General features: G+C 34.8%; 1 protein-coding gene and 1 long non-coding RNA gene across 2 annotated transcripts; one reads left to right on the forward strand and one right to left on the reverse strand.

The window, feature by feature from the left end:
* Window positions 1-11,407: 11,407 nt before the first annotated feature.
* LOC133180058 (uncharacterized) lies at window positions 11,408-13,048 on the forward strand. Its single transcript, XR_009720262.1, has 4 exons — window positions 11,408-11,453; window positions 12,306-12,374; window positions 12,676-12,746; window positions 12,943-13,048. It is a non-coding gene; the product is annotated as an uncharacterized LOC133180058 (long non-coding RNA).
* A 3,928-nt stretch (window positions 13,049-16,976) lies between these two features.
* LOC133180059 (uncharacterized) lies at window positions 16,977-18,147 on the reverse strand. The gene is made up of 2 exons (XM_061314657.1): window positions 18,064-18,147; window positions 16,977-17,282 (listed from the first exon to the last, which is right to left on the reverse strand). Exons 1-2 carry the CDS (start codon window positions 18,145-18,147, stop codon window positions 16,977-16,979), a joined length of 390 nt encoding a protein of 129 aa, XP_061170641.1.
* Between the last annotated feature and the right edge of the window lie 7,626 nt (window positions 18,148-25,773).

Below are 25,773 nucleotides of genomic sequence, written 5' to 3' on the forward strand. Positions count from 1 at the left end.
ATTTTCAGCCTTTTCTTCTTCCCCTAACTCATTATTATTGCCTCTTAAGTTTCTCCCTTTGAAAGAGGCATTGAAATTGGCTTAGTGGATCTGGAGTAAATGTCGAAAATGACTCAAGCTGCAAAATAGAAAGCAATATTTCACCAGAGTGATTCAGGTGACATAACAAGTATAAACATGTAGTGCAAAGGCAAATAACTTAATTTCAATTTCTGACCTCTTTGCAGGATCAATGCCCTTTTTTCCCCAAGCTTTGACATTCTATCTCCCATCACAGAAGAGTTTGTCAACTCCTGAAATATGAATGTCTGCATAAGTACATGCTTAACTACAGGTGTTGTAGATGCGACATTCGCTTACCGGATACATGGCCTGTTCATTTCAGTCACCCCACTATGACCCCTTATGAGAACTTTTCCGAAATGAGTCCCCTCCTTTGTAGGACAGACATTCCCTTTAACGTGATAGGTCATCGCATGCAAAATCAAGCAAAGCGCTTTATCTTGTCCGATAAACCGCGTCGCTTATTTGTGGGGGATGCAGGCTCCTCAGTTATTGATTGTAACGTCGTTGCTTTGATGGTACATAAACCAGTTTGGAAGTTACCAAAATATACCAGACTGTGGAATATGATCAACAAAAATGTTTACAACGTTTCGTGCGCGACGTCAGTGATGCTCTGCGTCAAGGTGATGTGGATCCAACAAAAGCTATTTTCGCGGACACACGGGTCCACGATTATAACATCAGGGAAATTTTCAGGACGTAAAGTACGTTCGAGGTGAAGGGAAAGCCATGTTGGAGATTAACGAGCCTCAATTAAAATAATAACATCTCTTAGATAAAGAGTAACTTTATGAAATTTAGAAAAATAAATGTTATAAAATTAAATTTACCCATACAAATCGATTACTTGAGTTTAAACAATAACTGTTAGCAGAAGAAGTAATCAATGATACTGTTTACTTATTATCAATATTTACAACTTCTAATCTGTGCTCTTCTCCTTCTCAACAATAATTTTAAGGTCACCTTTTTTATAACCCTTAAGTAGATTTTAGGCATACACTGCATTGTCATTTTCATATTGTATATTGTACGAGTGAGGAAATCCAGGGACAACAGTTCTTATTTTGCCTTTGTAAACGCCATCTTCGAACTTGTGTTCAATAGTCTTCTGAACCAAAAGGGGAATTCCCTCAGCTGAAACTTCACGAGTCGGAGTGGCCAAAGTGCTCTCAACTAATACCATTAAATTTTCTTTTAGTTTTGAGAAAACTTCTCATATTTTCCTGTTGGCAACATTCTGGAGAAGTTAAATAAGCATTAACCGCATGTTTCTGCTTAAGGACTGTTTTTTTTTCTAAACTTGAGTTGAGGTTCCAGAGCTTTTCTTCTTTCAATGTCATCTGGCAGTCTCTCCAGTCCTTTAACTATTTCAATGTCATCTGGCAGTCTCTCCAGTCGATCTTCAACTATTTCAATGTCATCTGGGAGTCTCTCCAGTCCTTCAACTATTTCAATGTCATCTGGCAGTCTCTCCAGTCCTTCAGCTATTTGTGATGCTGATTGCCTTAAACCAAAAACACAAACATAAAACAACGTTGAATTTCTGTGTCCAACTCATTTGTAATGTAATTTATTAGTTGTTAGTAATTGTTGTTTGAAATGGTGCAAGAAAAATGCAAAAGTGCACGTTATATACTATATTTAAACCTTTTTCTACTTTGCCAAAATTTCGACAAGCTTGGTTCCAATGTTTCTCTTCAGCCGCGCCATATTTTGTCATCTTATTCCTAGATTCAAGGATGAAGTCGCATCCTTCTCCTTAACTCGGATATCCTGATTCTATAATAATAATTATTAAAGATTAATTATAAAGTCTTTTTCTTTTCAGATTACAATTCAGTGTAACATGTTTTGGAAAAAAAAAGACAAAGTTGGGTACACTTACAGGTTAGAAATTCGTTGGCGTTTATTAATTTTGAGACTTCAGATAGTGCACACACTCTCATTAATGAGTCAAAGACTTCTACGGGGTGTTTCATATTATATGTTACATTTTAAATCTATAATTTGACAAACACAAGAAAAGGATACAGACAAGAGTTTTCATCAACTTGATGCATGTATCCATTAGATTCTTTATGCACAATTACCAAATAAAATATTAAATACAGGCCGAAATTTAAAATATTTATGAAAATTAGTGAAATTTCTAAATTGGATCATCTTTGATACGTTGAATTTACAACGTCAAAGCCCTCATTACATGTTCCAAATGATTTTCGCCTACTTTGATTGCAAGATGTTGCTTCTTGAAATTGTTATAACATTGTCACACATTTTTGCTAAAACCCTCCTCATTTGAAGGTTTATGTTCTTTTTGAGCTCATTCAGAATGGTTTAGGATTTTAGACCCTGTTGCTAGAGAATTCTCAAAGAAAAAGGCATAAAGATTAAGATGCAGGGTTCAAGTTCTTTCCTTGAGATGTAGCATTATTGAGAATTTATATGTTGATAACTTTTTTTCATATTTCAAAGTTCAATGTACTCTTTAAATATTGAAATTGCCAGCATCAGTGCTGAAAACATCCTTCTGGCACTTTTCTAAGGCGTTGGCTATACTTTCTAAACTCTCATTTCAACAATAAATTCTTTCTTTCTTGACATTCTTAGTTTTTCTAGATTATTTCGTCAGTTATCTTGTATTGCCCGTCTCTGTCCTTTAACTTGGGTTACTAGCCTACTGTGCTGTGAAGCATTCTAAAAAGTTTCCATTCTTTTGGAATATTTATCTTCACCAACTTCTGAATGATTGCTGGCAATTTGTATTAAAACGACAGCTTTACAATTGCTTTAAACAGCTTTAAAATGTTGATAAGTTATGTCCATTTCGAAAAATATTCAAATTATGACATTTTCGTTGATTTCACAATTAAACTTTATAATACCATGATTTCCTGAACTTTTCACATGGAATAAAATTGCAGGATTTGATGTTTAAATTGATATATGTATGCTATTAAAAATATTATAGGTTAAAAAAATATTTAGATTTAAAAATATAATATATATTTTGAAACACCCTGTATTAGTTGGTTATTATATATACTGGTGCCAAAATACAAGGGTGCAAATTTTAGTCTTGCAGTCATGATGACATCGGAATTGTTCCTCCGAACACCAGCGCGAAACAAGTACACTGGGAGAGTGTATGTGAAAATGACCTCCAGAAGTAATCCGTCGATATAATGCACGGCACCATTAGCATGATTATTGCTTTAAAATGAAAGTCCTTAAAAATTAAATATTTGATTTATATCCCAAAAATATAGAATCGAATTTGTAATTGGTATCCTTCACATCACAACACCACTGAAAGTATCCTTGTGCTGACGGTGTGTCAGCGGTGCTCAGACACTGTCTGACATAAGGCAATAGTAGTTCATCTCCTTCATTTGGGACTATAAAGATTGATTGATTGAATGTTGTTTTACGCCCCGTTCGAGAATTTTTCACTCATATAGAGACGTTACCATATACTGGTGAAGGGCTTCAAAGTTTGACCTTTACTCGGCACTCATGACCAATGAACAGTGAGGGATCTTTATAGTGCCAGTGCCTGTCGTGACACGGAGCCTCGGTTTTTAAAGCCTCATACGAAGGACCCGCAACTTTCACTTCAAAGTGCCGAAGCATAGCGAAAGAACAGTTGCTACCTATTTTTATCAACTTAGGTCAGTCGCGGCCGAGATTCGAACTCATAAGTTCTATGGTCGAAACGATTAAGTCAAATGACGACAGACTTTTTTTCATACTGATCGCTAGGCCATTATTTACACACTAATTGTCGACGGATTTTTCCGTTTTTTCCCGAACATGACAAGGAGCACACGGAGGGTGTGACCGTCTGCAGGGGATGCTCACTCCTCCATGGCACCTGATCCCAACTCTGATGTTTTGGGCGTCCATGTTTGCTCTGTTTCTAATTTGTAATCTTTAATGGACTTTCGAGCTCGAATACTGTTCGTTATCTCCACATAATTTCAGCTTTATAATGGCTATAATTAGAATGTTCAGACTTGTTTACAGACAACTACTACTGTTATATGTGTAAAATAATTCTTTGATAATGAGAAGGTCGCAAGACTGTAGAAGTAAATAATGATGTCACAAGATAATGATGTCACAAGCCTGTAGAAGTAGATAATGATAATGTCACAAGTCTGTAGAAGTAGATAATGATAATGTCACACGTCTGTAAAGTAGATGATGATGTCACAAGCCTGTAGAAGTAGATAGTGATAATGTCACAAGTCTGTAGAAGTAGATAATGATGATGTCACACGTCTGTATAAGTAGATAATGACAATGTCAAAAGTCTGTAGAAGCAGATAATGATCATATCACAAACCTATAGCAGTAGATAATGATAATGTCACAAGCCTGTGGAAGTAGATAATAAAAATGTCACAAGTCTGTAGAAGTAGATAATGTTAATGTCACAAGCCTGTAGAAGTAGATACTGATAATTGAAATAAGATTTCACCTAAGATTTTATAATGTTGTGATGTGTATATATATAAAAAAATGTTCCACTGAATTTTATCACGCAAATGTTGCTTTTAATTTTAATAACGCTGTATACTTTCGTCATGTTCATTTCAATGTGACCCAGGCAAGGCTGCAGAAGGATATTTTGTAGTTCATGGTGCTCCCTTAACACTCGACTCGCAATAAGATAAGGGAGCACATCGCACCCAATAGCCGTCCACCTTCTACAACCGCCTGCAGTGGAACCTTTGATGGTAGTCAGCACTTCCTTCACCGCATCGTAAGAACATGGATTCGTCGTCACAGGATTGCCTATTACAATTCTAGGTTTACCATCATGATAATGCTGTATAAAATTATAAGGATCGTGGCGAGTCCTGGATTTCGAACATGTATCCTCATCTTTAAACGGCTGGTGGCTTCCTGGATGGAATCTATAGCACTTGTTAATCTCCCCTCTGCTGTTTGATAATTATCTGGAGACGGCTTTCAATGAAATCAAATCTAAGATATCGAAGGAAATTTGTGCAAATAAGACAGAAGGTCGGAGTAAGGTGAGTTGAAGGATGTGAATACAGCCATTTCCTTGGAGAAATATCAGGGTTCTCTTGTAGAAAGGTTGGTGTATTTGGAAAAAAATGAACATTAGTGGTAACTGCGGATAAGATGGCTTTATTTTCCTAATGAACACGCCAGCTTCTGGCAAGTATCTGATTGTTGTCAAAATAGGTAATTGTATCCGCTGTGTCATCTAATGCTATGATGCTATTGCATAGCATGATTGGTCTCCTACCCAAGACAAAAGAGTCCAGTAGCTAGCACCAGGTCAAACAATTTAATTAAAAGTACATACACTTCGACTACCCGAAAAGTAGTACGACAATGAGTTTTTGCTGAAGCGAAAAGGAAGGACTAAAATTCCTCCAAATAAGAAATATATCAATTTGATTTCCCTTTCCTTGAGAGTGAATGTTCCATGATTGCAATGAAAAATGACAGATTAAAACTGTTTCTATCTTTTTATTCGGTAACCAGACATTATGTCAATTCTAGGAAATCCTCAACTTTCTCGTCCTACTCAGTAAGGTCTCTACACAGAGTCACCCCTTTCGAGTCTCTACATAATCACCTCCATCGAGTGTCCCTGCTCCTTCCAGCAGACTCCACAGAGTCACCCCTTTCGAATCTCTACATAATCACCTCCATCGAGTGTCCCTGCTCCTTCCAGCAGACTCTTTTTTTTCTAGCAAACTTGAACAATTTTTACAGCCTCCTCTGGAAAGAAAATCATAGCATGAACTCTTATAAACAAGAGATGTTTGTGAAACACTTATGCCGAGAATAGGTCAAAAATTTGCAGCTCTCCACCGGCAAGTGGTGGCGTTTTCATATTTATTTAAATCCGTTTAATTAACAGGTCCAGGAAACTACCATATATGACACTTGCAATTAACAGTTGTCCAATCCGCTCAATGAATAGCGAACATAACCGTTCACAGTAGCTCAGTGGGTAGAGCGCTCGCTCCGTGATCGGGAGGTCTTGAGTTCGAATCTCGGCAGCGACTGACCTAAGTCGATTAAAAATGGGTAGCAACTGTTCCTTCGCCATGCATTCGGCACTTTGAAGTGAAAGTTGCGGGTCCTTCGGATGAGACCTTAATAACCGAGGCCCCGTGTCACGGCAGACGTTGACACTATAAAGATCCCTCACTGTTCAATGGCCCTGAGTGCCGAGTAAAGGTCAAAATTTGAAGCCCTTCACCGGTATATGGTAACGTCTCTATATGAGTGAAAAATTCTCGAATGGGACGTAAAACAACATGCAATCAATCAATCAATAGGGAACATAATGATTCATTACGTGTTTACATTTAACGGACTCTTCAACACGGGGTTCGGGTCATTATGCAGGATATTATTTATGAAATGCGGGAAAGGTAATTGTTATTTATTTTCATTGCTTTAAAAAAATACAAAGATTACGTACACCATTTACAACGGATTCAATCTGGCTTTCTTGCAGAGAAATCTACATGCGTTCGTCCACTCAACCGATTCGTACCTCATGTAACCTCGGCTGCATCACGTAATGCAACATATGGCTGCGGCCTGCAGACAGCATGTTCAGATCATGTTGACCTAATATATATGAAATGTACATTTGTAAAGAGACAAGATACAGGCTCTTTGGTAAGTGTAAATTTAAGTTGTTTGAAGTATTAATTGTATGTTACATGCTTCTTAAAGATTAACAGACGGCCCAACGTCAACCCGTCATGTCCGACACCTCGGCCCTGACGTGGCGGTCAAATCAAGTAAAAATCATTTATAGTCGACAAGTATATACAATATAACAAATAAAACATGAACTGTGATACCACTTTAACCGACTTTAAGAAATTTACAAAGATAAAAGTCGGTAAAATTGAGGTGCTTTTGCAATGGTGTAGGTCCTAGTTGGCACCACGTGGATCCAAACCCCGGGAGAGAACAAGAAACACGTCTGTCTACTTCAGAGTTTAATTTTGGAACAACACAATTATTGACACACCGAACTCGACGGAAAATACGCAATTACACTACATTACTCCCCTCCTAAGACAGAAAATGTTACATTTTCAATAAACATTTAAAAATAAAAGAATACAAAGCAAAATGTTTAGTTTAGTTTTCATATCTCTGTGGGCGTTTTACTGTTCTTCAATGCCTTATGACTACTCCTTGGTCCAGCTCCTTGGTCGTTGGTTTCTCCGTAACAGGGACTACTGCATCATCCTTCCTGGATGCCTTCCCCTCGTTCTGTAGGCTTGATTCTGTGGTCCAAACACCATTGTTTCCTTGCTTATCCTCATCTTTATCTGTACATTCTTTGAAAAGTTCGTCAAAGTCCATACAATATTTTAACTGGCGACGAACTTTGGCAATCCATCTTGGCAGTGTATCAACTTGACATGGCTTCAGGCGATCATGATGAAGAGTGGTAAAACCCTTTTTCGTTATTATATTATACAAAACTGGCCCCAACCTTTTGGAGACAACTGCTGGTCCTTTCCAGAGAGGCTGAAGTTTTGGACTCTTTCCCATTCTTTTAGCGTCATTCTTGATGTAGACAAGGTCACCAATATTATATGTCCTCTCATACAGCCTGAAGTCATGCAGTCTTTTTGACTCTTGGATGCCTTCTTCAAGTTCTGACGAGCAAGATCCCCACACTTCTTCATTGATATCCTTAGTCGTTCGACATAATCTGATTCATCGTTCTGCTCTGATGGATGTAGCCAAAGAAGACCTTCCTTTGGGAGGTGAACGGGGTATATTGGAATCAGCATGTCCATCTATCTGTCCGTCTGTCTGTAGACGAGATTTTGTCCGGACCATTCCTTGGAAACTGTTGCAAGGATTTGTCTGAAAATTTACACTTATTCGCCATATGTAGGTGTGCACTTGGTATTTTCATCATGACTGGATAATTTTTTTGCATTTTACAGGTGTTTTTTTTTTCATTTTTAATTTTAATTACTTATTATATTGTTGTAATGAAGAAACTAAGGTGCTACCTAATAAAACATCAATACTAATAATTACAGTGTTTTTTATTACATTGAAAAAATAGTTTGCAACTATCTGTCATCTTTGTGAGACATGACACTCTGCAAATTGATTGTTTTTCATTTTAAATTTTAATTACTCATTATATTGTTGTAATGAAGAAACTAAGGTGCTGCCTAATAAAACATCAATACTAATAATTACAGTGTTTTTTATTACATTGAAAAAATAGTTTGCAACTATCAGTCATCTTTGTGAGACATGACACTCTGGAAATTGATTGTTGAAAAAAAACACATAATTAATTATACAAAATGAAATTGATCTTAATACCTTTATATCAGTGGGCATATTCTTCACTGCCTTGACCTTGTCTGGGTCAGCACGAACTCCATTTTTATGAAGTGATAAGCAATCAAGGTGACCAGAACGTGTTTTTTACAGCTCCTGCATTTCTATCAATATACACATGTTCTGCATTAAAATGACTCAATTCAAGAAATTTTATTTGCGTTTTTTTTTTCACAAATTATGAAAATTTAAAATCCAAATACTCTGCACATATCTGACAGGTATACAATTGAAAAAGTTCATATCTTGAAAATATGCAATATTTTGCACAAAAATGATGAAGTTCAACAAATAGTATTTGAAATTTCTCACAATTACATGTAGCAAAAATTAAAAATCCAACTCTATGCATAAAATGTTCAATACCGGTACACATCATAATATAAGCACTATCAATCTTTTTTTTTTTTTTGGCAATGGAACATTTCTTTGCAATCTTGCACTATTTTAAAATGCTAGCGATACCATTCACATCATCACGGTTGTGAATTTTCCTTAGCTGAGACATCCCTAGGGAACAAGCAGCAAGTTTGTTGCACACATTTTGTTACCTTTTTCTCAACTAATGCTTGGAGACTAGATTTACAAGCAAAATAAGACAGTTGGAAAACAAAATCATTTAATTGATTTTCATTCAGACTGAAATGTTCAAACAGTTCGTTTACTCCATCCTTTTTGTATAATGCTCTTTCAATAACTAACGTATCACTAAAATCTGAAATACTTCGGTTTAAAGTTTCACAAAGACCATATTTTTCTAAAGAATTAATGAGGACAGGCATATGAAAGTTTTTAATGTTATGTCCTACGATGCAAGAATAAGTAAATTTCTTCACCAATGCAAGAAATCCTTTTGCTTAACTGCTTCAATGCTTTTAGTTGTCCATCTTTGAAACTGACACCAGTGGCTGATGATGCACCAGGACGTATGAGCTAAGTAGGGAATATATATGTATTAAAAGTTTCATAATTACAGACAGCTGCTATCTGAATGATATCTGAAGTACGCCCTGTAATGGAACACATTGAGACATTATAATAACATAAGGTACTAAATCATTCAGTGAAACAATTTTTTTCAATAAGGTTTTACGGAGTTCTGATTCTGCAACTTTTTTTTTACAATTCGACACTTTTTTTAGACTCTGTAAAAAAATTATCTTTAGACTGAAAATATATCACAATACAACACAAGGAAGTGCTTAGGATGAATAAATGCCATATATTATTTTGCATAAAGATAACAAAACATTTGTGGACAAGTAAAATGATTTTTTTCTCTCAAAATTTGCAGATATGAAATATATATGCCCAAAACAAAGATGTTGCATCTCTATTGTTTCCAAAGTTAATAAAATTATTCACACACCTAGTCCTGTTGTTTCCAAGTCAAAGAACATAAAAGGCTGCTGAGCTGTTAAATGTTTTTCATGCAAAACACTTATTTCCTCAACATCATACAGGTACCCTCTGTGAATCTGATTGTTTATTGGATTATACAAAATTAATTATTCATACCAACAGTGGGTTCCTGCGGTGAGAAAAGTCTTCTAAATGGCTCATTCTACAAAACAAAACATGAAAACTCCGAAAATATAAAACATGTAATACATGTATTAACAATATTTCAATTGGGATATATCAATTTTGGATGCATGTCATGGCCTTCAGACAAGCATCCTTTTTTAAAATAATTATTCACTTTGTACTTAAACTGTAGAACTGGCATAATTAATTCATAAAATATGCATATAAGTTTACCTTCAAAGACAGTCTTCACTGCATTTCTAGAATTGCGGTTTGCTCTGAGCTTTTAAGTTTAGTGTGAATTATTCATGTTATTGTGCGCTTCATGAAATATGCCTACGTGCAGGTCTGTTTGATTTACACACCAGTAACTCACACAAAACTTAAAAACATTCCTTAAAAGGTATGCCAAGACACTATTATTAGCTATACTGAGCACTTAAAAGATACACTGCTTTCAACTAACTTGAAATCATTGTATTGAGATTATAATTCTAGACATTATAATATCCACTACCGACATGGCACCCGTTACGATTAGAAATTGATCGAACTGGGTTTTTTTTAAAGATTTAATCATGTCCACAGTCCTCGCCCACGATGAAATTAAGACTGAATATGAATTTACATTTCATATTCATTCTGTCAAAATTTAATCGTGGGCGATCACTACGGAGGTATTGACTTTTGCAAATAATGACAAATGAGCAAAAGATTAATCTCTTTGACAGTTTGTATTGCGCATGCGTACTCGTGTTCTTGTTTTTTGATTTGTGCTGGTGTCTATGAGGATTTTTTTATTGAATAACAAAAGAAAGAGTTAAATAAACATATCTAATTTTTTAGAAGATCACCGGGCAAACCTTGGCTAAAACTGTACCTTGTTTTTTTATCGTAATCTCTTTGCTCAACGGGAGTTCTTGACCTTGATGGTTTGTAATCCTGGTTATTTGAAGAGGAATCTCCTTATACCACTTATAATTATTTCGCAATGTATTACAGATTCCCTAGTAGAATGGAGAAAGAATAACTATCAGAAGGTAATTTATTTGACATAGTGAAACATTGTTATATATAGCAAGCATATTACAACTTGTATCATTTTTGATACGCAGTACAGTTAAGGCTACCCATGAAACTTTTATGGTAATGAGGTCATAATGAGGTTTGACGTCATGACAGTCGCTCCGCCCTGATATACCTATATAAGGAATTAGAGCTCAAAATAACTATTTAACGACAATTGCAAGAATTTGTAACAAATGTCCGTATTCTTGTCTTTAAATAAATTAGAAGTAGTGATTTTCTCTTGTTTAGAACATCATGTTGTCGAAATAATTCGCTTTCATTGTGTCGTTTGGCTGCACTCGGCTTCAGCCAAGCGCTTGCACTCAGTGACACGGAATGTTGTTTACATAAAGGACGTGGAGACAGCAGCTGAGATTTGCGGTGGAAAATACAGCAAACAGGTAAATCTTTTAAAGAGAACAGTAATAAAGTAACAGATTTATGGTTTGTTTATCAGATGCGGCAGATATTTAGAGAAATCATGGACTACTGAGGCTATTGCACCCCACCTCTCTACCCTGGGCAGCTGCAGGGGTTTTCATATTTAGCTTCGTATATTATGTACGCATAGGTATCAAGATTTAGATATACTATTGTTAACATCAATATGAAATAATCGAATGTGTATGTATAATACGTATACATGTAGGAAGATATATTGGCAGTGCCCAGGAGCTGTGTATAACCCCCCCCCCCCTCCCCTTACACACACAAACATGATATGAAGTTGCACACCAACAGTTTAATTTGCACTGAATATGCAATTCCTTGTCGTTCAACTAATTTTTGAGAGAATGTAGGCTATGTATCATGGAGATCTTCAGGCATGCAAAAGTTTGCTGTTAAATTTATTAAAATTAATTATTGTTCAATTTCAATCATTGATAAAAGATTCACTAAACATATAATTATGTTGACATACAATCATCTTAATATGTTATTTGAAAAGGAAAGCAGTATATCAATTGATAATTTAGCACATCCATAAAGTGTATATTTCTGTAAAGTGAAACTGTATTGTGTATGTAATATACATGCATGTATGCATTTTATACCCCAGTCCTGTAAATCAAAAATAGGATTTAAAGTTTAAATTTTCACCAGCTAGTGTTTCATACTTTAAAATAATTCTTAGCATCTGTATTATGAAATTCTAAATCTGTAGAATGATATTTCTAAATTTAAAATTGAATATCATGTTATTTTATTTTTCTGGTCTGAATACATGATGTACAATTTTTTCATCATTGTAGCTGTCAGGTGCTGCATGCATATAATCCAGAGTTATCTACAGAAAACATATGCAACAATTTCTAAACATGGTATGTTCACTATTAATATATTTCACAATGATTTTATTGTATGCCAATATAATAATTTTTCAATTTTGAACAGATGAATTTCATTTATGAATTTGTTTCCTTTAATCAGTTATTTTCCAAGCTTAATTTGCTAAATTGCAAATGGCAGAGTTTTAAAATTCCCAGAGAAGTTTTGTAACAAAAGATTTCATGAATTTTAGAAAATGTTGTATTGCATGGTTTGTTTTGCACATTGCAGTGCCATTTATTTTAACTAGTATGTATTTGACTCATTACATTTTTGGTATATTTTATGTTACAGTAGCTGTTCACAAAGAATTTGAACCATTCCAGTGTTGACACAGGCAGCAAGTGTATGGACCAAGTAAAAAGGTATGCTTAATGATATCAACAACACACATATTCATGGCACTATTATTTTAAAAATTATTTTAATAAATAAAAACAGCAGAGTTACAGATATTTGATACATTTTTATGTGATTTCATTAGATTTTACTCATTACATTGTTTCAAGTTTTACTGTTTTAATCACCAGCACACTTAATAATATTTCATTTTTTTTTTAGAATGGATTTTATCCCAGAGTACATGTCTTGATGGAAAAACTATGCACCTGCTCAGAATTACCCTCACAGCCTGGCTTTGTATGGGAGAAGCTGTAGTTATTAAATAAATTTACTAGATGAATAATACTTTAACTTTATCTTTCAATGGCAACAGTGATATGAATGTCAGCTTTGAAGGCTGTAAAGGTGTGAAAATCCAGACTTGCATGAACATGGTGTTTTAGATACATTGAACCAAATAAAGCCTAATATTGGCATAATTACATATTTATCATGATCACTTGTATCAAGGAAGTATCTATTTTCTGATTACATTTTTATATCATTTAGTTCGGGTGCTTTCATTTTTTTTTGGAGAAAATATCAATCCCTAAGCTTTAGTTTATCACAGGAAAAGAACCCCCCCCCCCTTTAAAAAACAAAATGAAAGCACCCGCTCTAAATGAGATACATGTACAATGGTTATATCCTAATAAATAAAAACTAGATCATGATGTTTACAAGTTAACAATGCCCAAGTATATATCATTGTCCTTTCATCAAGGGAGCTAAGAAGCAAAATATAAGGGGTTAGATAGGCAGAAAGGAGGATAGAACTAATTATATTAACAGGTGTAAATAACCCTCACCTTGTTTTTATATCTGAGTAATTTATAAGCCAACAGGAACTCTTAAACAAAAGAAGATTTTGGAGAGCCACTGAGGAAAACCCATATGTGAAACTTCATTCTGTTGTAGATATATATTTTTTATTATGTCTGTGTGTAGGGGGGGGGGGATGAATGGTTTCTCATCATATGAGGGAGGGGAGATCTACACGTTTATCAGAAATGATTGAAATTTAGTAATGGACATTTTTTTTTCAATCTTACTTATATGATGTACTTTGCGGCAGTTCCGATAAACTTGATTGTTATACATGTATATACGTACATGATAAAGGCCTAGATCATCGAGAAAATGCGGAAGGTATTCAACAAGGTCTTGTCTGGTGTATGAAAAGGACGAAGACATACAAAGGAAAGTAATTAAAGTCAAGATCTTTATATGCATACCGTTTTGAGTAAGTAGAATAAAGCCTAGCATAGTCTGTAGACGTTACATGTTCAAATTCGCGAGGTAAACAAACTCTACAAATACCAAAGAGTTACCTCCCGTGCCGGGTCACTAATGCGTTTGAAAACTATATTTAGAATGAATGTTTCAAGACTTCGATTTTAAACTAAAAAGTTCAAGGGCAAGGCGACATATGAAGAGTTAGGTTTTTGTATTAAATTGTTTATTTTACTGCATACTTTTTGAAAAGTGATGCTCATTTCTCTGTAATTCGCTAAGTAATTTATTATTTCACATGAAATGCGGAAAGTACCCTATTTTTTCAATACCGGTCTTTGTTTTTACTGAATAACTAAATAATACCAGAAATCTAACTGAATGAGCATTATTTTTGAGATAGGATAGATATTTGGGGACACATTGAAACCTTGTGCAGTGTAATTTTTCTTTGCCTTGCCCTTGAACTTTTCGGTTAAATTTGATATTTTATATCTTGAGCTAAAGTAGGAGCCCACGTGACTACTAAGGGTCACATGATGACAAAAAATATCAATATTAAAAGCGAAGGACACACTCTTCAAGAAGACACAAAGATATTTTCAGTAGAGTCGTATGCTAGAAAATAAGACGGTTAAACTTCAAGTGTCTTGTTTTCAGTGTCTTTTTATAGAAAATGTTGCCTTAACTGTACTGCGTAGGTAAGAACGACGCAAAATATGAAGCCGTAAGAGAATTTGTCTTAGAGACTCCCGGGAGGTTCAGTTGTATATTTTAAGGACGTTGGTATCAGGCATGAAAGGAAAATGGAATCTGACGGAGGATGTTCCAAATTAGAAGCTCATTGGACGAGATCTATAAGAAAATTGATAACGAGTTGAAACCGGACATATTCAACGCGCTTTCCAACAAAATTAGTGAAGTAAACTCCAGAATAGACAGGTTATCTGACAAGGTAGACAATCATTAAAAGAGAAAAATAATAGAAGAAAACAAGAGTGAAGAAGAAGAAATGGAAGGAGCCACTTCCATAGATTATTTTAATTAGAGCATCAAAGGAAATAGTCTCTGAAGTGTTCGATAGCATCCTCTACAATAAAGAGAAAAAATAGAAAGATTCCAAATTCCAAATCACAGCTAGCTTACATTCATTACTGGATTGGATTGCAGGTAACTATTTCTCCGAGTAAGTATTACATACTCCGGTATACGAACGGGAACAGATTTAAAGTGAAAGGAAGGAAAAAAAGGATGAATTTGGTGATTTCTTTTTTAGACGGTGGTTATATATTGCCACAGTCCTGCTGTCGTGAATAAACAACAGCCTATTTTCACGGGGACCCTAGCAGCGGTTTTTGCAGACAAAATTGAGTTTAATTAGATGTTTGAGAATAAATTGTACATAGTTAACAAATACTTAGTTATTTTAAAGACATTTTGTTGATGGGTGCAGCGATTAATTCCTAATACATTTCTCGTCTCATGAATATTCATTAAATTACATTATGCATTTTCCCGCGCCTTGAACACATAAACTGATGGAATACGTTTGTTCAAATTAGTTGCAGTTTTCAACGATAAAAGTATATAATCATCCTATTTTATTTTTTTTTTATATAAATATTACATTTTTTATATACATCTTCAATGATTAGTGCTAGTGTTTCATTCAAGCAATACAAGCTGTAGCTGCATGACGATAATTTTCTGCTTGACACAATGAGTATTATTTTACACCTACCCATAAGACTAAGATACCAACAAAGAAATTAAGGGTGATAAACAACGTAAGTCTGCTAAACTGCAAGCATTTTTCTTCTTCTGGCAATGCATATATTAGTCTTTTATCTCACGGATAAAAAAGTTACTAAACGGATGCTGATATCGAGGCTACAAATACAGACTTGGTCAGACGTAAGCTACCTATCTATTTCATTGAATGAAGTTTACCCTTTACTAAGCAGGTTTTCTTGCGGAATCAGCTGGTGGGCTTAAATAAGGTCCATCTCCGATATTGTTTTTACAAACTCTATTACGCAATGACTACACTGGATGAAAAGTACCGTTTCCGCATGGCTGAAACTCTGCGGAAAATTAAGCCTACTAATAGCCTACTAAGTTCCTGCACTGAAACTTCAAGTTTCATCTAGTTTCCGCAGTGCGGAAACCAAAGGTATCCACAATCAAGATAGTCTCCGCAACTGAAACAAACTGAATCTTCAGGTATACGCAAGGTTTCAGTATGCGTATAAGGTTGAAATACATATGGTGTACCATGGGTTTCCGCAACAAAAACATGATGAAACTTGAAGTACACGCAAGGTTTCAGCATAAATAAACAGTCGATATACATATGGTGTACTTTAGGTTTCCGCAACGTAAACTGGTAGTAACGAATATATAATTCAGCCCAGCTTTTCAATGATAGTACTGATATATATATATATATATATATATATATATATATATATATATATATATATATATATATATATATATATATATACTTATATTTGCAGTTGCATACAAAATAGATTTTGTTCTTCAACCAAAACAGTTTTTTTCTTCTATTTTCATTTTGCATCATAAAAACACCCACAGTACTAGTGTTCTAGGAATATTTAATTCAATGATCAACATTCCATTCAAATTCATTAAGTATATACGTACACAATTTTTATAGGACATGAAAAAAAACTAGTTGTTTGAGATTGAAGTTCAGTCCATTCAATTACTTAATACATATGTTATATATATATATATATATATATATATATATATATATATATATATATATATATATATAAGCATCTATAAAAATTAACAATTTCCCATAACTTGATTTCTTTCACACATGAAATGGAATTACAATAACACTTTACATAAATAAATAAATAAATAAATATTGAATCAAAACGAATCCGAAGCCTTTAAAGATCCAAATGCTTGAATGTAAAGCCGCGATAGGTGGAGGACACAGCTCAGCTGGGAATTTCTTTGGGAGGAGATGTTCTCATTACTTGAGTAGAGCTCCTGTTGACGGAAGCCTTCTGTCTGCGTGACTGGGCTGTCAAGGCTTTACGGTAGTCTTGGTCTATTTCTCTCTTGATTTCTGTCATCCTGGACGACTCCCATTGAAATGGGATTGACACCTTCCTTGATTCGTCCTCGTCGTCTGTTACTTCAGGCGACATTGATTCGACCGCGAATGCCTTCCTCATGGACCTCTTCTCCTCCTTTGTGAAATACATATCCCTTCCGACTTGGACCAGTCTGCTCTTCAACTTCTACAACTAAAGTAAAAAGGTTAGTATTTGACATATCATTAAAAGATACATGAAAAGGTACAGTAACATTCAAATATGTGGGACTCCAATTTAAAATAATTATCCACCTCTTATTCTTTTTACCTTTTGTTTTATTTTCATAAAATATACATTGTTTAAAAAAATCCATCATTAGCTAAATAATGAGAATCACCGCTGTGACGTATTTACTAGCCATGTGTGTACCGTCTTTCTTATAAAAATTTAGTTGTACATAGTTATATAATTAAAAATGAGCATTTGTATTTAAAAAAATAGCAATGCTAAAACTTGTTTACCACTTAGTCAATTACAATTACAGCTGCATATAGTCAAGAGATTGCTTGAATGAGGATAATTTTAGGAACAAGATAAGCAGTGAAAAAAAAATGCAAATCAGATAATTAGGTTAATTCAATAAAACATAGACTTATGTTTATAGCATGAAAGGTCCATCTTTAAAAAAAAATTGTTCGGTTGCCCTCTCCCGACCGACTGGCCAAAAATACTCCGACTCAAAACCTTTTTAACCTTAAGGTAACAATTATTTTTTTTATTCATTCCGAATAACATATTTTGAAAACTCAGCATTGATGTTGGTACTTTCCAGGAAAAAAAAAATTCTCGCCTACCTACCGAGCCCAATTTTTCATCCTGGGTCGGGAGAGGGCAAGCAAACATCTTAAAGATGGCCTACGCAAAGACTTTTTAAAACAGGGAGAAATGGATAGCATAGCAGTTGATTATGAAATAGAATACGTACACATCTTTTGCGTTTGGTCTCTCTATTTTTGCGTCGATTCTGCTCCATCTTCCCCTCTCTATTTCTTTTGAGGTCAGCCCTCATGTTCCTCCAAACACGCTTCACTGCCTCTGTACAATACAATAGACATAGAGTGCATAATGACCAAAACGGATGTCAAATACCTATCAATTTTTTTAATCAGCCAATTCCCTAAGTATTTGATGATAGAGAGTTTGAGACCTTACACCTGTACACCTCCTTTATACTTGTATTAGTGCTTAGACATACAAATTTTTCTGTAGAGAATTTCTTTACTCGACATTTTATTATAACACTATTGAATCTCAACCTCTCTAATAAAATCCATACAACTCAACTGTACCTCAGATATCTGATTTAAAAAAAAAAGCAACGCTGTACATCATAGGTCTGGCTTTTTATAGCAGTACGACTCGCTTGCCAATACACATCCATTTTAAAAAATTTGAATTCCAAATACAGAAATATGTTATCAAGAAGGATATTTTTCAAAATAATTTACTTACAAATTATAGTATAACATAACCAAAAGCCTCTGACAATACCATTGCTGTACTGCACGTGTGTTTTTTGTATATTTTTGTATATTGTATATTATTTGTTCAAGTTTTATTAAAAACAAGTAAATAATTAATGTACTAACTGAAACAGTAGTGAAAGACCGGTCAAAATAATGAACTTCATTCGAGATTATTTTTAATAGGGCTTTGGTACCACCTTAAATTTTATTTAATGTCTTGCATTATTAACAATATAAAAAAATGTCCATGATAAAATTATCTTCATCTTTTTCATTTACGCTGTAATTGATTAAAACGCTGACAAAGATACTCTCTAAGCCCCTTAACCCATTCCCAGTGATAGTTTATTCAAGTGGCCAATAATGGATGATAAATGAGATCATAAAGTATGTTGAAAGTCGTCAGGGAAAAGATTTCAAAACATGTGTACATACCAATTTCTTTTCTGAAAATTAGCAAAACGTTTTAAAAATTCAATTACAGGTCTTAATTTTACCTCCAAAAAATAACCCTTTGATTTTACATTTTGTTCACTAGCTTCTAATCGCTCCTCACAATATGGGTTTTGTCGGACTAAAAAGGACGTATGTCAAGGCTCTAGAAGGACTAACACTGGTAAGGAATAACAAATTTAATTGCATATTATGGATGTAGTACATCTGCATTTTCTGCCTAATCATGTCTTTCACTTAGATACCATATACATGCATGAACTCATTTTATGAATGATTAAAATTTTTGGTTTCAAAACATGTTCGGCAATCAAAATCTGACAAAGTGACCGAACTAGAGGAATACATGGCATATGTAGAGAGTAAAATTCTAGAGCTAGGAGCAAAGAAGACACATTGTTGTTTGCATATAGTAAGTCTCTGATTATTTACATCTGTTGTTATATGTCCTTCAATAGAGTTGACTTTTTCAGCTAACAAAAATGTCAAAGTACTCTTAAAAGTTTGCATTTAATCAACAATACCAGAACATATTTTTAAAAATCCAACGTATTCCTATATTCACTTAAAGATGTTCAATGATATATGATGTTAAAACACTTTTATTTAAAGGTTGATGACATCCAAAGGCATGGTAATCCTCTCAATTACATCGAAGATCCCTTTGGAAAAAAATCATGGACCAATTAGAAACTGTAATGCGCTTCATTATATGCAGGTGAAAGGGTAAACTGCTGTATAAGGAAGGGAAGTTATAAATCAGTAACAAGTAGCACATCGCCTTTATATAGACATGAACTAATTAATCATTCATATTCTAATGTGTTAAGCAAGTTTTATATTGCTTAAAAGTTTCTCTTGCTTATTATAACATGACTATTTGGAAATATTCAGTGTCACCATGGCTCAGAGATTCTTCCCAAATTTTCGCAGCTAGTATGGAACATCATGCCGATATGCTTCTGTCAGCAAAGGGTATATGTTGATACACATTTATTTTACAGTTTATATGTATTCTTGTTGTTAGGAATACCTTTGATATTCATTTGCTTTATCTCAGCTGTAATCCCCCCCCCATGAAAATGCTTGAGCCCTCTGGGAATCACTATCCATCTGTCCCTCCATCTGTCATAACACTTTTGTTGTGCCACCATGACTTAAATGGTTTTTAATTTAAATTCAAATATTGAAGAAAGGTACATTACTATAATGTAAATCATTTTTATCATGAAAACTTTTCCATAGGTGTATATGTATGTAAAAATTTTCCTTCTAGTGTATATTAGTAAAGATTACATACAAAAATAACCAGAACAAGCTAATTCAGAGAATTTGTGTCCCCCGCTTAGGGAAAAGAGAAGAGCATGCGCAGTTCGGGGGGGGGGGGGGGTGTCGGACCCCCCTCCCTCTGGATTTGTAGAATTAATAAATTTATACATGTATACTGAAGCAAATAAAAAATGCCAATATGGATGTAAAGATTTGATTGCTTATTCTTTAATATGTGTATAGAAGATTCTTTTTAATATATAGAATATTTATCACACTGTAATAATGATTATATGAGTTTGTACACGCCAGACGTCATAACTTTCTATTTCACATGTTGAATAGTATCATTAAGTTAAAAAAAAAAAAAAATTAAAAACAAGATGTGTTTGTGAAACACTGATGCCCCCGTATGGCAGCTTATGGCGAAGGTTAAAGTTTCTCAAATGCAAGTCAAAATCCAGGATAAAAGATAAAAAATGTTGGTACCCAAAGAAAGGCCTTGTCTCGAGGAATATACCTGTGAAATTTGAAAGACCTAGCTGAACTGTTCAGAAGTTATGGCGAAGGTTAATTTTTTTTTAAAGCAAGTAAAACGTCAAGGTCAAGATCAAAGTGGTTGGTATCCAAAGGAAGGTCTTGTCACAAGGATTACATATGGTTTGAAAGCCCTAGCTCCAACCATTCAAAAGTTGTGGCCCAGGTTTAAGTTTTTCAAAAGTAGGTCAAACTCCAAGGTCAAGGTCAAAGTTGTTGGTATCCAAAGGAAGGCTTTGTCACAAAGAATACACATTTGAAGTTTGAAACCCCAAGCACCAACTGTTCAGAACTTATGGCCAAGGTTAAAGTATCATAAAATTTTGCAAAAGTGGGTCAAACTCCAAGGTCAAATATGATGGTACCCAAGGAAAGCTCTTGTCACCAAGGAATATACATGTGAAATATGAAAGTCATAGCTCCAACCCATCAAAAGTTATGGGCAAGGTTAAAGTTGACAACAGACAGACAGACAAACGGACAAACAGACAGACAGGACAAAAACAATATACCCCCGGGATCTTTCGATCCCAGGACATAAAAATTGGATTGTCCGGTATTTGAACCCGAGCCTCTCACTTGCTAAGCAAGCATCATATCCCTAGACCACGGAGGCACTTGATTATACAGCAAATCATTTCAAAAGGGTAGTATCAAAAGTAAGTAATGATAATGTTGTAAGAGTTATGCTTCTTTGACTATGTAACAAGAAGTTGATCTACTCATTTCCATAATATGACTTAGCTCATCTTGAGTTAAGTCTGATTAAATGCAAACATTAGGTCACATATGTTTATATTCACGTTCGATATTGTCAAAATTTTACAGAATACATATTGTCTTATTTAGCCTTTACTAAACAGTTTTAATAGATGTAATTAGAATATAAAGTTGGTCAACAACCTGTATTTTACGTAATAACTCTCCACATGCGTCTGTGCTAAAAATAGTGCCAAGCGACTTTTGCTATACAATTAATAAAAAAAAAAACGGAGCAGGACACTTTGAGAGGGGCGAGAGATGCCATAGGGAGTTATGGTATAAAATTTCTTTGCAAAAGCTCAAAAGCTTCGTGGGTACGTTAAGGCAGTACACAGATATATTTTGGCGAATTTAGACTTTGTTTCGTAAAATGTAACACTGATAAATCGGAAAAGCCATAGAAAAAACATTTACTATTATTATCCATTGTATAGATGTCATTGAGTGTTGAACTTTTGCATCTTTGTTATTATACAGCGACACTTAACCGCGTTTTTGAGATATCGCCCGGAAACGAAAGTGTTACACACAGACGGAATTCGTGAATTTACGACCTTCAACTTTGACCTTTTGACCTCAAAATACAGAGAGGTCTTCCTTAGGCCACAGAGAGATGTTACGTAAAATTTCATTGCAAAAGCTTAAAGAATTCGCGAGATATCGCGCGGAAACGAGTGTTAAAACAGACAGAATTTATGAATTTTAGACCTTTGACCTTTTGGGCCTACATTGTCATAAAGCCTACGCAATTTTCATTACTCCTTTACCTCAAACTGCTTAAATATCATATAATTACATAATCCTTACCAAACGGGAACATTTTTGTAACACGAACGTAGACTTCTGGTTTTGGTGTGTCCTAATTGATCAGAGTCTAAAATAGTTATTATAAACTGGTGACTACCAATGTCCACGGGCCTCTTGTCTTTGCTATATTTCCTCCCAAATGTGTGTACCATTTGCTAATTTGAAATTTTGAAATGTTGTTTATAAAATAAAATTAGGTTGTGTTTGTGAAACACTGATGCCCCCGTATGGCAACTTATAGCGGAGGTTAAACTTTCTCCAGTGCAAATTAAATACATGTATGCTGGTACCCAAAATAAGGTATTGTACCGAGGAATATACCTGTGAAATATGAAAGCCCTAGCAGCAACCATTGGAAAGATATAGAAAAGGTGGAAGTTTTTCAAAAGTAAGTCGAACATCGAGGTCAAGGTCAAAATTAATGGTGCCCAAGGAAAGGCCTTCTCACAAGAAATACACATGTGAAATGTGAAAGCCCTAGCACCAACCATTTAAAAGATATGGCAAAGGTTAAAGTTTTTTAAAAGTAGGTCAAACTCCAAAGCCACGGTCAAAGTTGCTGGAATCCCAAGTAAGGTCTTGTCACATGGATTGTATATTGAAGTATGAAAGCGCTAGAACCAACTGTTTAAAAGAAATCGCCAAGGTTAAAGTTTTTCAAAAGTAGGTCAAATTTCAAGATCAAGGTCAATGGGCTATAATTGTTGGTATTTAAAGGAAGCGCTTGTTACAAGGATTTCACATGTGAAAATAAAAGCCCTAACACCAACATTTCAAAAGATATGGCCAATGTTAAAGTTTTTCAAAAGTAGGTCAAACTCGTAGGTCACGGTCAAAGTTGTTGGTATCAAAAGGAACCTCTTGTCACAAGATTTACACGTGTGAAGAATGAAAGCCCTAGCACCAACTGTTAAACAGTTATGGCCAAGGTAAAGTTGGGTAAAATTTTGTAAAACTGGGTCATACTCCAAGGTCAAGGTCAAATATGAAACCTAAAGAAAGGTCTTGTCACAAGGAATACACATGTGAAATATGAAAGCCCTAGCAGCAACCATTGGAAAGATATAGAAAAGGTGGAAGTTTTTCAAAAGTAAGTCGAACATCGAGGTCAAGGTCAAAATTAATGGTGCCCAAGGAAAGGCCTTCTCACAAGAAATACACATGTGAAATGTGAAAGCCCTAGCACCAACCATTTAAAAGATATGGCAAAGGTTACAGTTTTTTAAAAGTAGGTTAAACTCCAAAGCCACGGTCAAAGTTGCTGGTATCCAAAGTAAGGTCTTGTCACATGGATTGTATATTGAAGTATGAAAGCGCTAGAACCAACTGTTTAAAAGAAATCGCCAAGGTTAAAGTTTTTCAAAAGTAGGTCAAATTTCAAGATCAAGGTCAATGGGCTATAATTGTTGGTATTTAAAGGAAGCGCTTGTTACAAGGATTTCACATGTGAAAAATAAAAGCCCTAACACCAACCGTTCAAAAGATATGGCCAATGTTAAAGTTTTTCAAAAGTAGGTCAAACTCGTAGGTCACGGTCAAAGTTGTTGGTATCAAAAGAAACGTCTTGTCACAAGATTTACACGTGTGAAGAATGAAAGCCCTAGCACCAACTGTTAAACAGTTATGGCCAAGGTAAAGCTGGGTAAAATTTTATAAAACTGGGTCATACTCCAAGGTCAAGGTCAAATATGAAACCTAAAGAAAGGTCTTGTCACAAGGAATACACATGTGAAATATGAAAGCCATAGCTCCAACTAATCAAAAGTTATGAGCAATGTTAAAGATTTTGCGGACAAACAGACAGACAGATGGACGGACTGGGAAAAAACTATATACCCCCAAATCTTCGATACGGGGGCATAAAAAAACAAAATAAGTTAAGAATTTAGTGGTTATCCTCATGTTTGTATTTTTTCCTAGTTTATTTTTCTTTTGCAATACATTAGAAATATATGTTCAATATGTCATTTAGATATTTACACAATTACAAAGCCCCTTTTTCGGCAATTATTGAGAATAAGTATTTGCTTTTTTGTTTTGTATTCCAACAGGGTAAATTCTCTGAAGTGTTGAAACTTTTGAGGCTAAGTCCTGCACCTGACGTAGCATCCATTGTGGCCACACATTCTTCTAAAAAAAATGTTGAAGCTTGGCCTCTGGGGGCTAAAACCTTTCCATTGGCACTATTTCAACCCAGGTGTGTTTGTGATTAGTCTCGTGCCATTGTTTTTTTTTATTCTGCTCATACATGTATTTCAAATATACAATTACTATGTGTTTTAACTTAGCTCTGTGAAAAGAGATGGCCAAGCCAGGTTAATGTCATGCAAAACCTTAGAAGAGTGTCTTAATATGCCTCCAGGATATTCCCGTGGCAATATCAAAACGTGAATTGCAACATAAGTCAGACGTTATATCTGGGAGAGTGCAGTTCGATTCTGCAGAAAATTTTCTAGATGAAGTTTACCAAATTATGACTAGAGATGAGATAGCTAAAACAGCAAAGAATGACCTGCTACTATGGGCCCTAGGATAGCCATGGATCAGAAAGTATGGCAAAAAGAAAACCAAATATTACGCCTCGCAACATATGCGGCATTTGACGAAGTTTCTCTTGATGTTAAGAGAATCGGAGGATTTTACAGATAACTCCAAGTCTTCTTCTTCACGTACCCTTTGGGAATTTATCGTACCTGCCAAATTTGACAGCATCGCATACTGCAGTCAAACTAGCATACCCTTACATAGATGATGTTGAAGAGCTTAAGTCACCATCTAATGCATTCAAAAAATGAAGTACGATCTCATCATCTGCTCAAAGTTGTTGACCTGAAATGGACATAAATGTATACAGATCCTGAACCTGATGTGCAAGAGGGCCAAAGATGTGATATCTTCTTAAGGCTTACGAACATTCAGTGGTCCGTAAGAGTTACGAAAATGGCCAGAGCAGTATTAGTTACCCGTAGCTTCAATAAAGAAGTGAATATTCCATCACCGGATGATGTGAAGAAGCTCAGTGAATACATACAGGAGGAGTTGAAAAAGTTGAATTATTCAAGTTATCACATATCTATTGGGCCTTCAAGCACTGCGGTGGAGACTCAAGTACGCTCAGAGAGATGTTGGAAAATATCCTAGACCACTATAAAAACAATCATGAAAGATGTCATCCTTCCTTAAGATGTAAAGTTGATCCAAACTATGAATCTTCCCGAGTGGTGATTCAAAACCCTGTCTCAGAAAAATACTATTAAAGGGTTTGATAATTACATGTCATTCGGTGATTGATAAAAATCCGGATAATTTCTATTAGGACGTGATACTTATTTTGTTGAGAG

The sequence above is a fragment of the Saccostrea echinata genome, unplaced genomic scaffold, assembly GCF_033153115.1.
Source record: "Saccostrea echinata isolate AGI-Se365-2 ecotype Australia unplaced genomic scaffold, CSIRO_AGI_Sech_v1 ptg000005l, whole genome shotgun sequence".
Taxonomy (NCBI): Eukaryota; Metazoa; Mollusca; class Bivalvia; order Ostreida; family Ostreidae; genus Saccostrea; species Saccostrea echinata.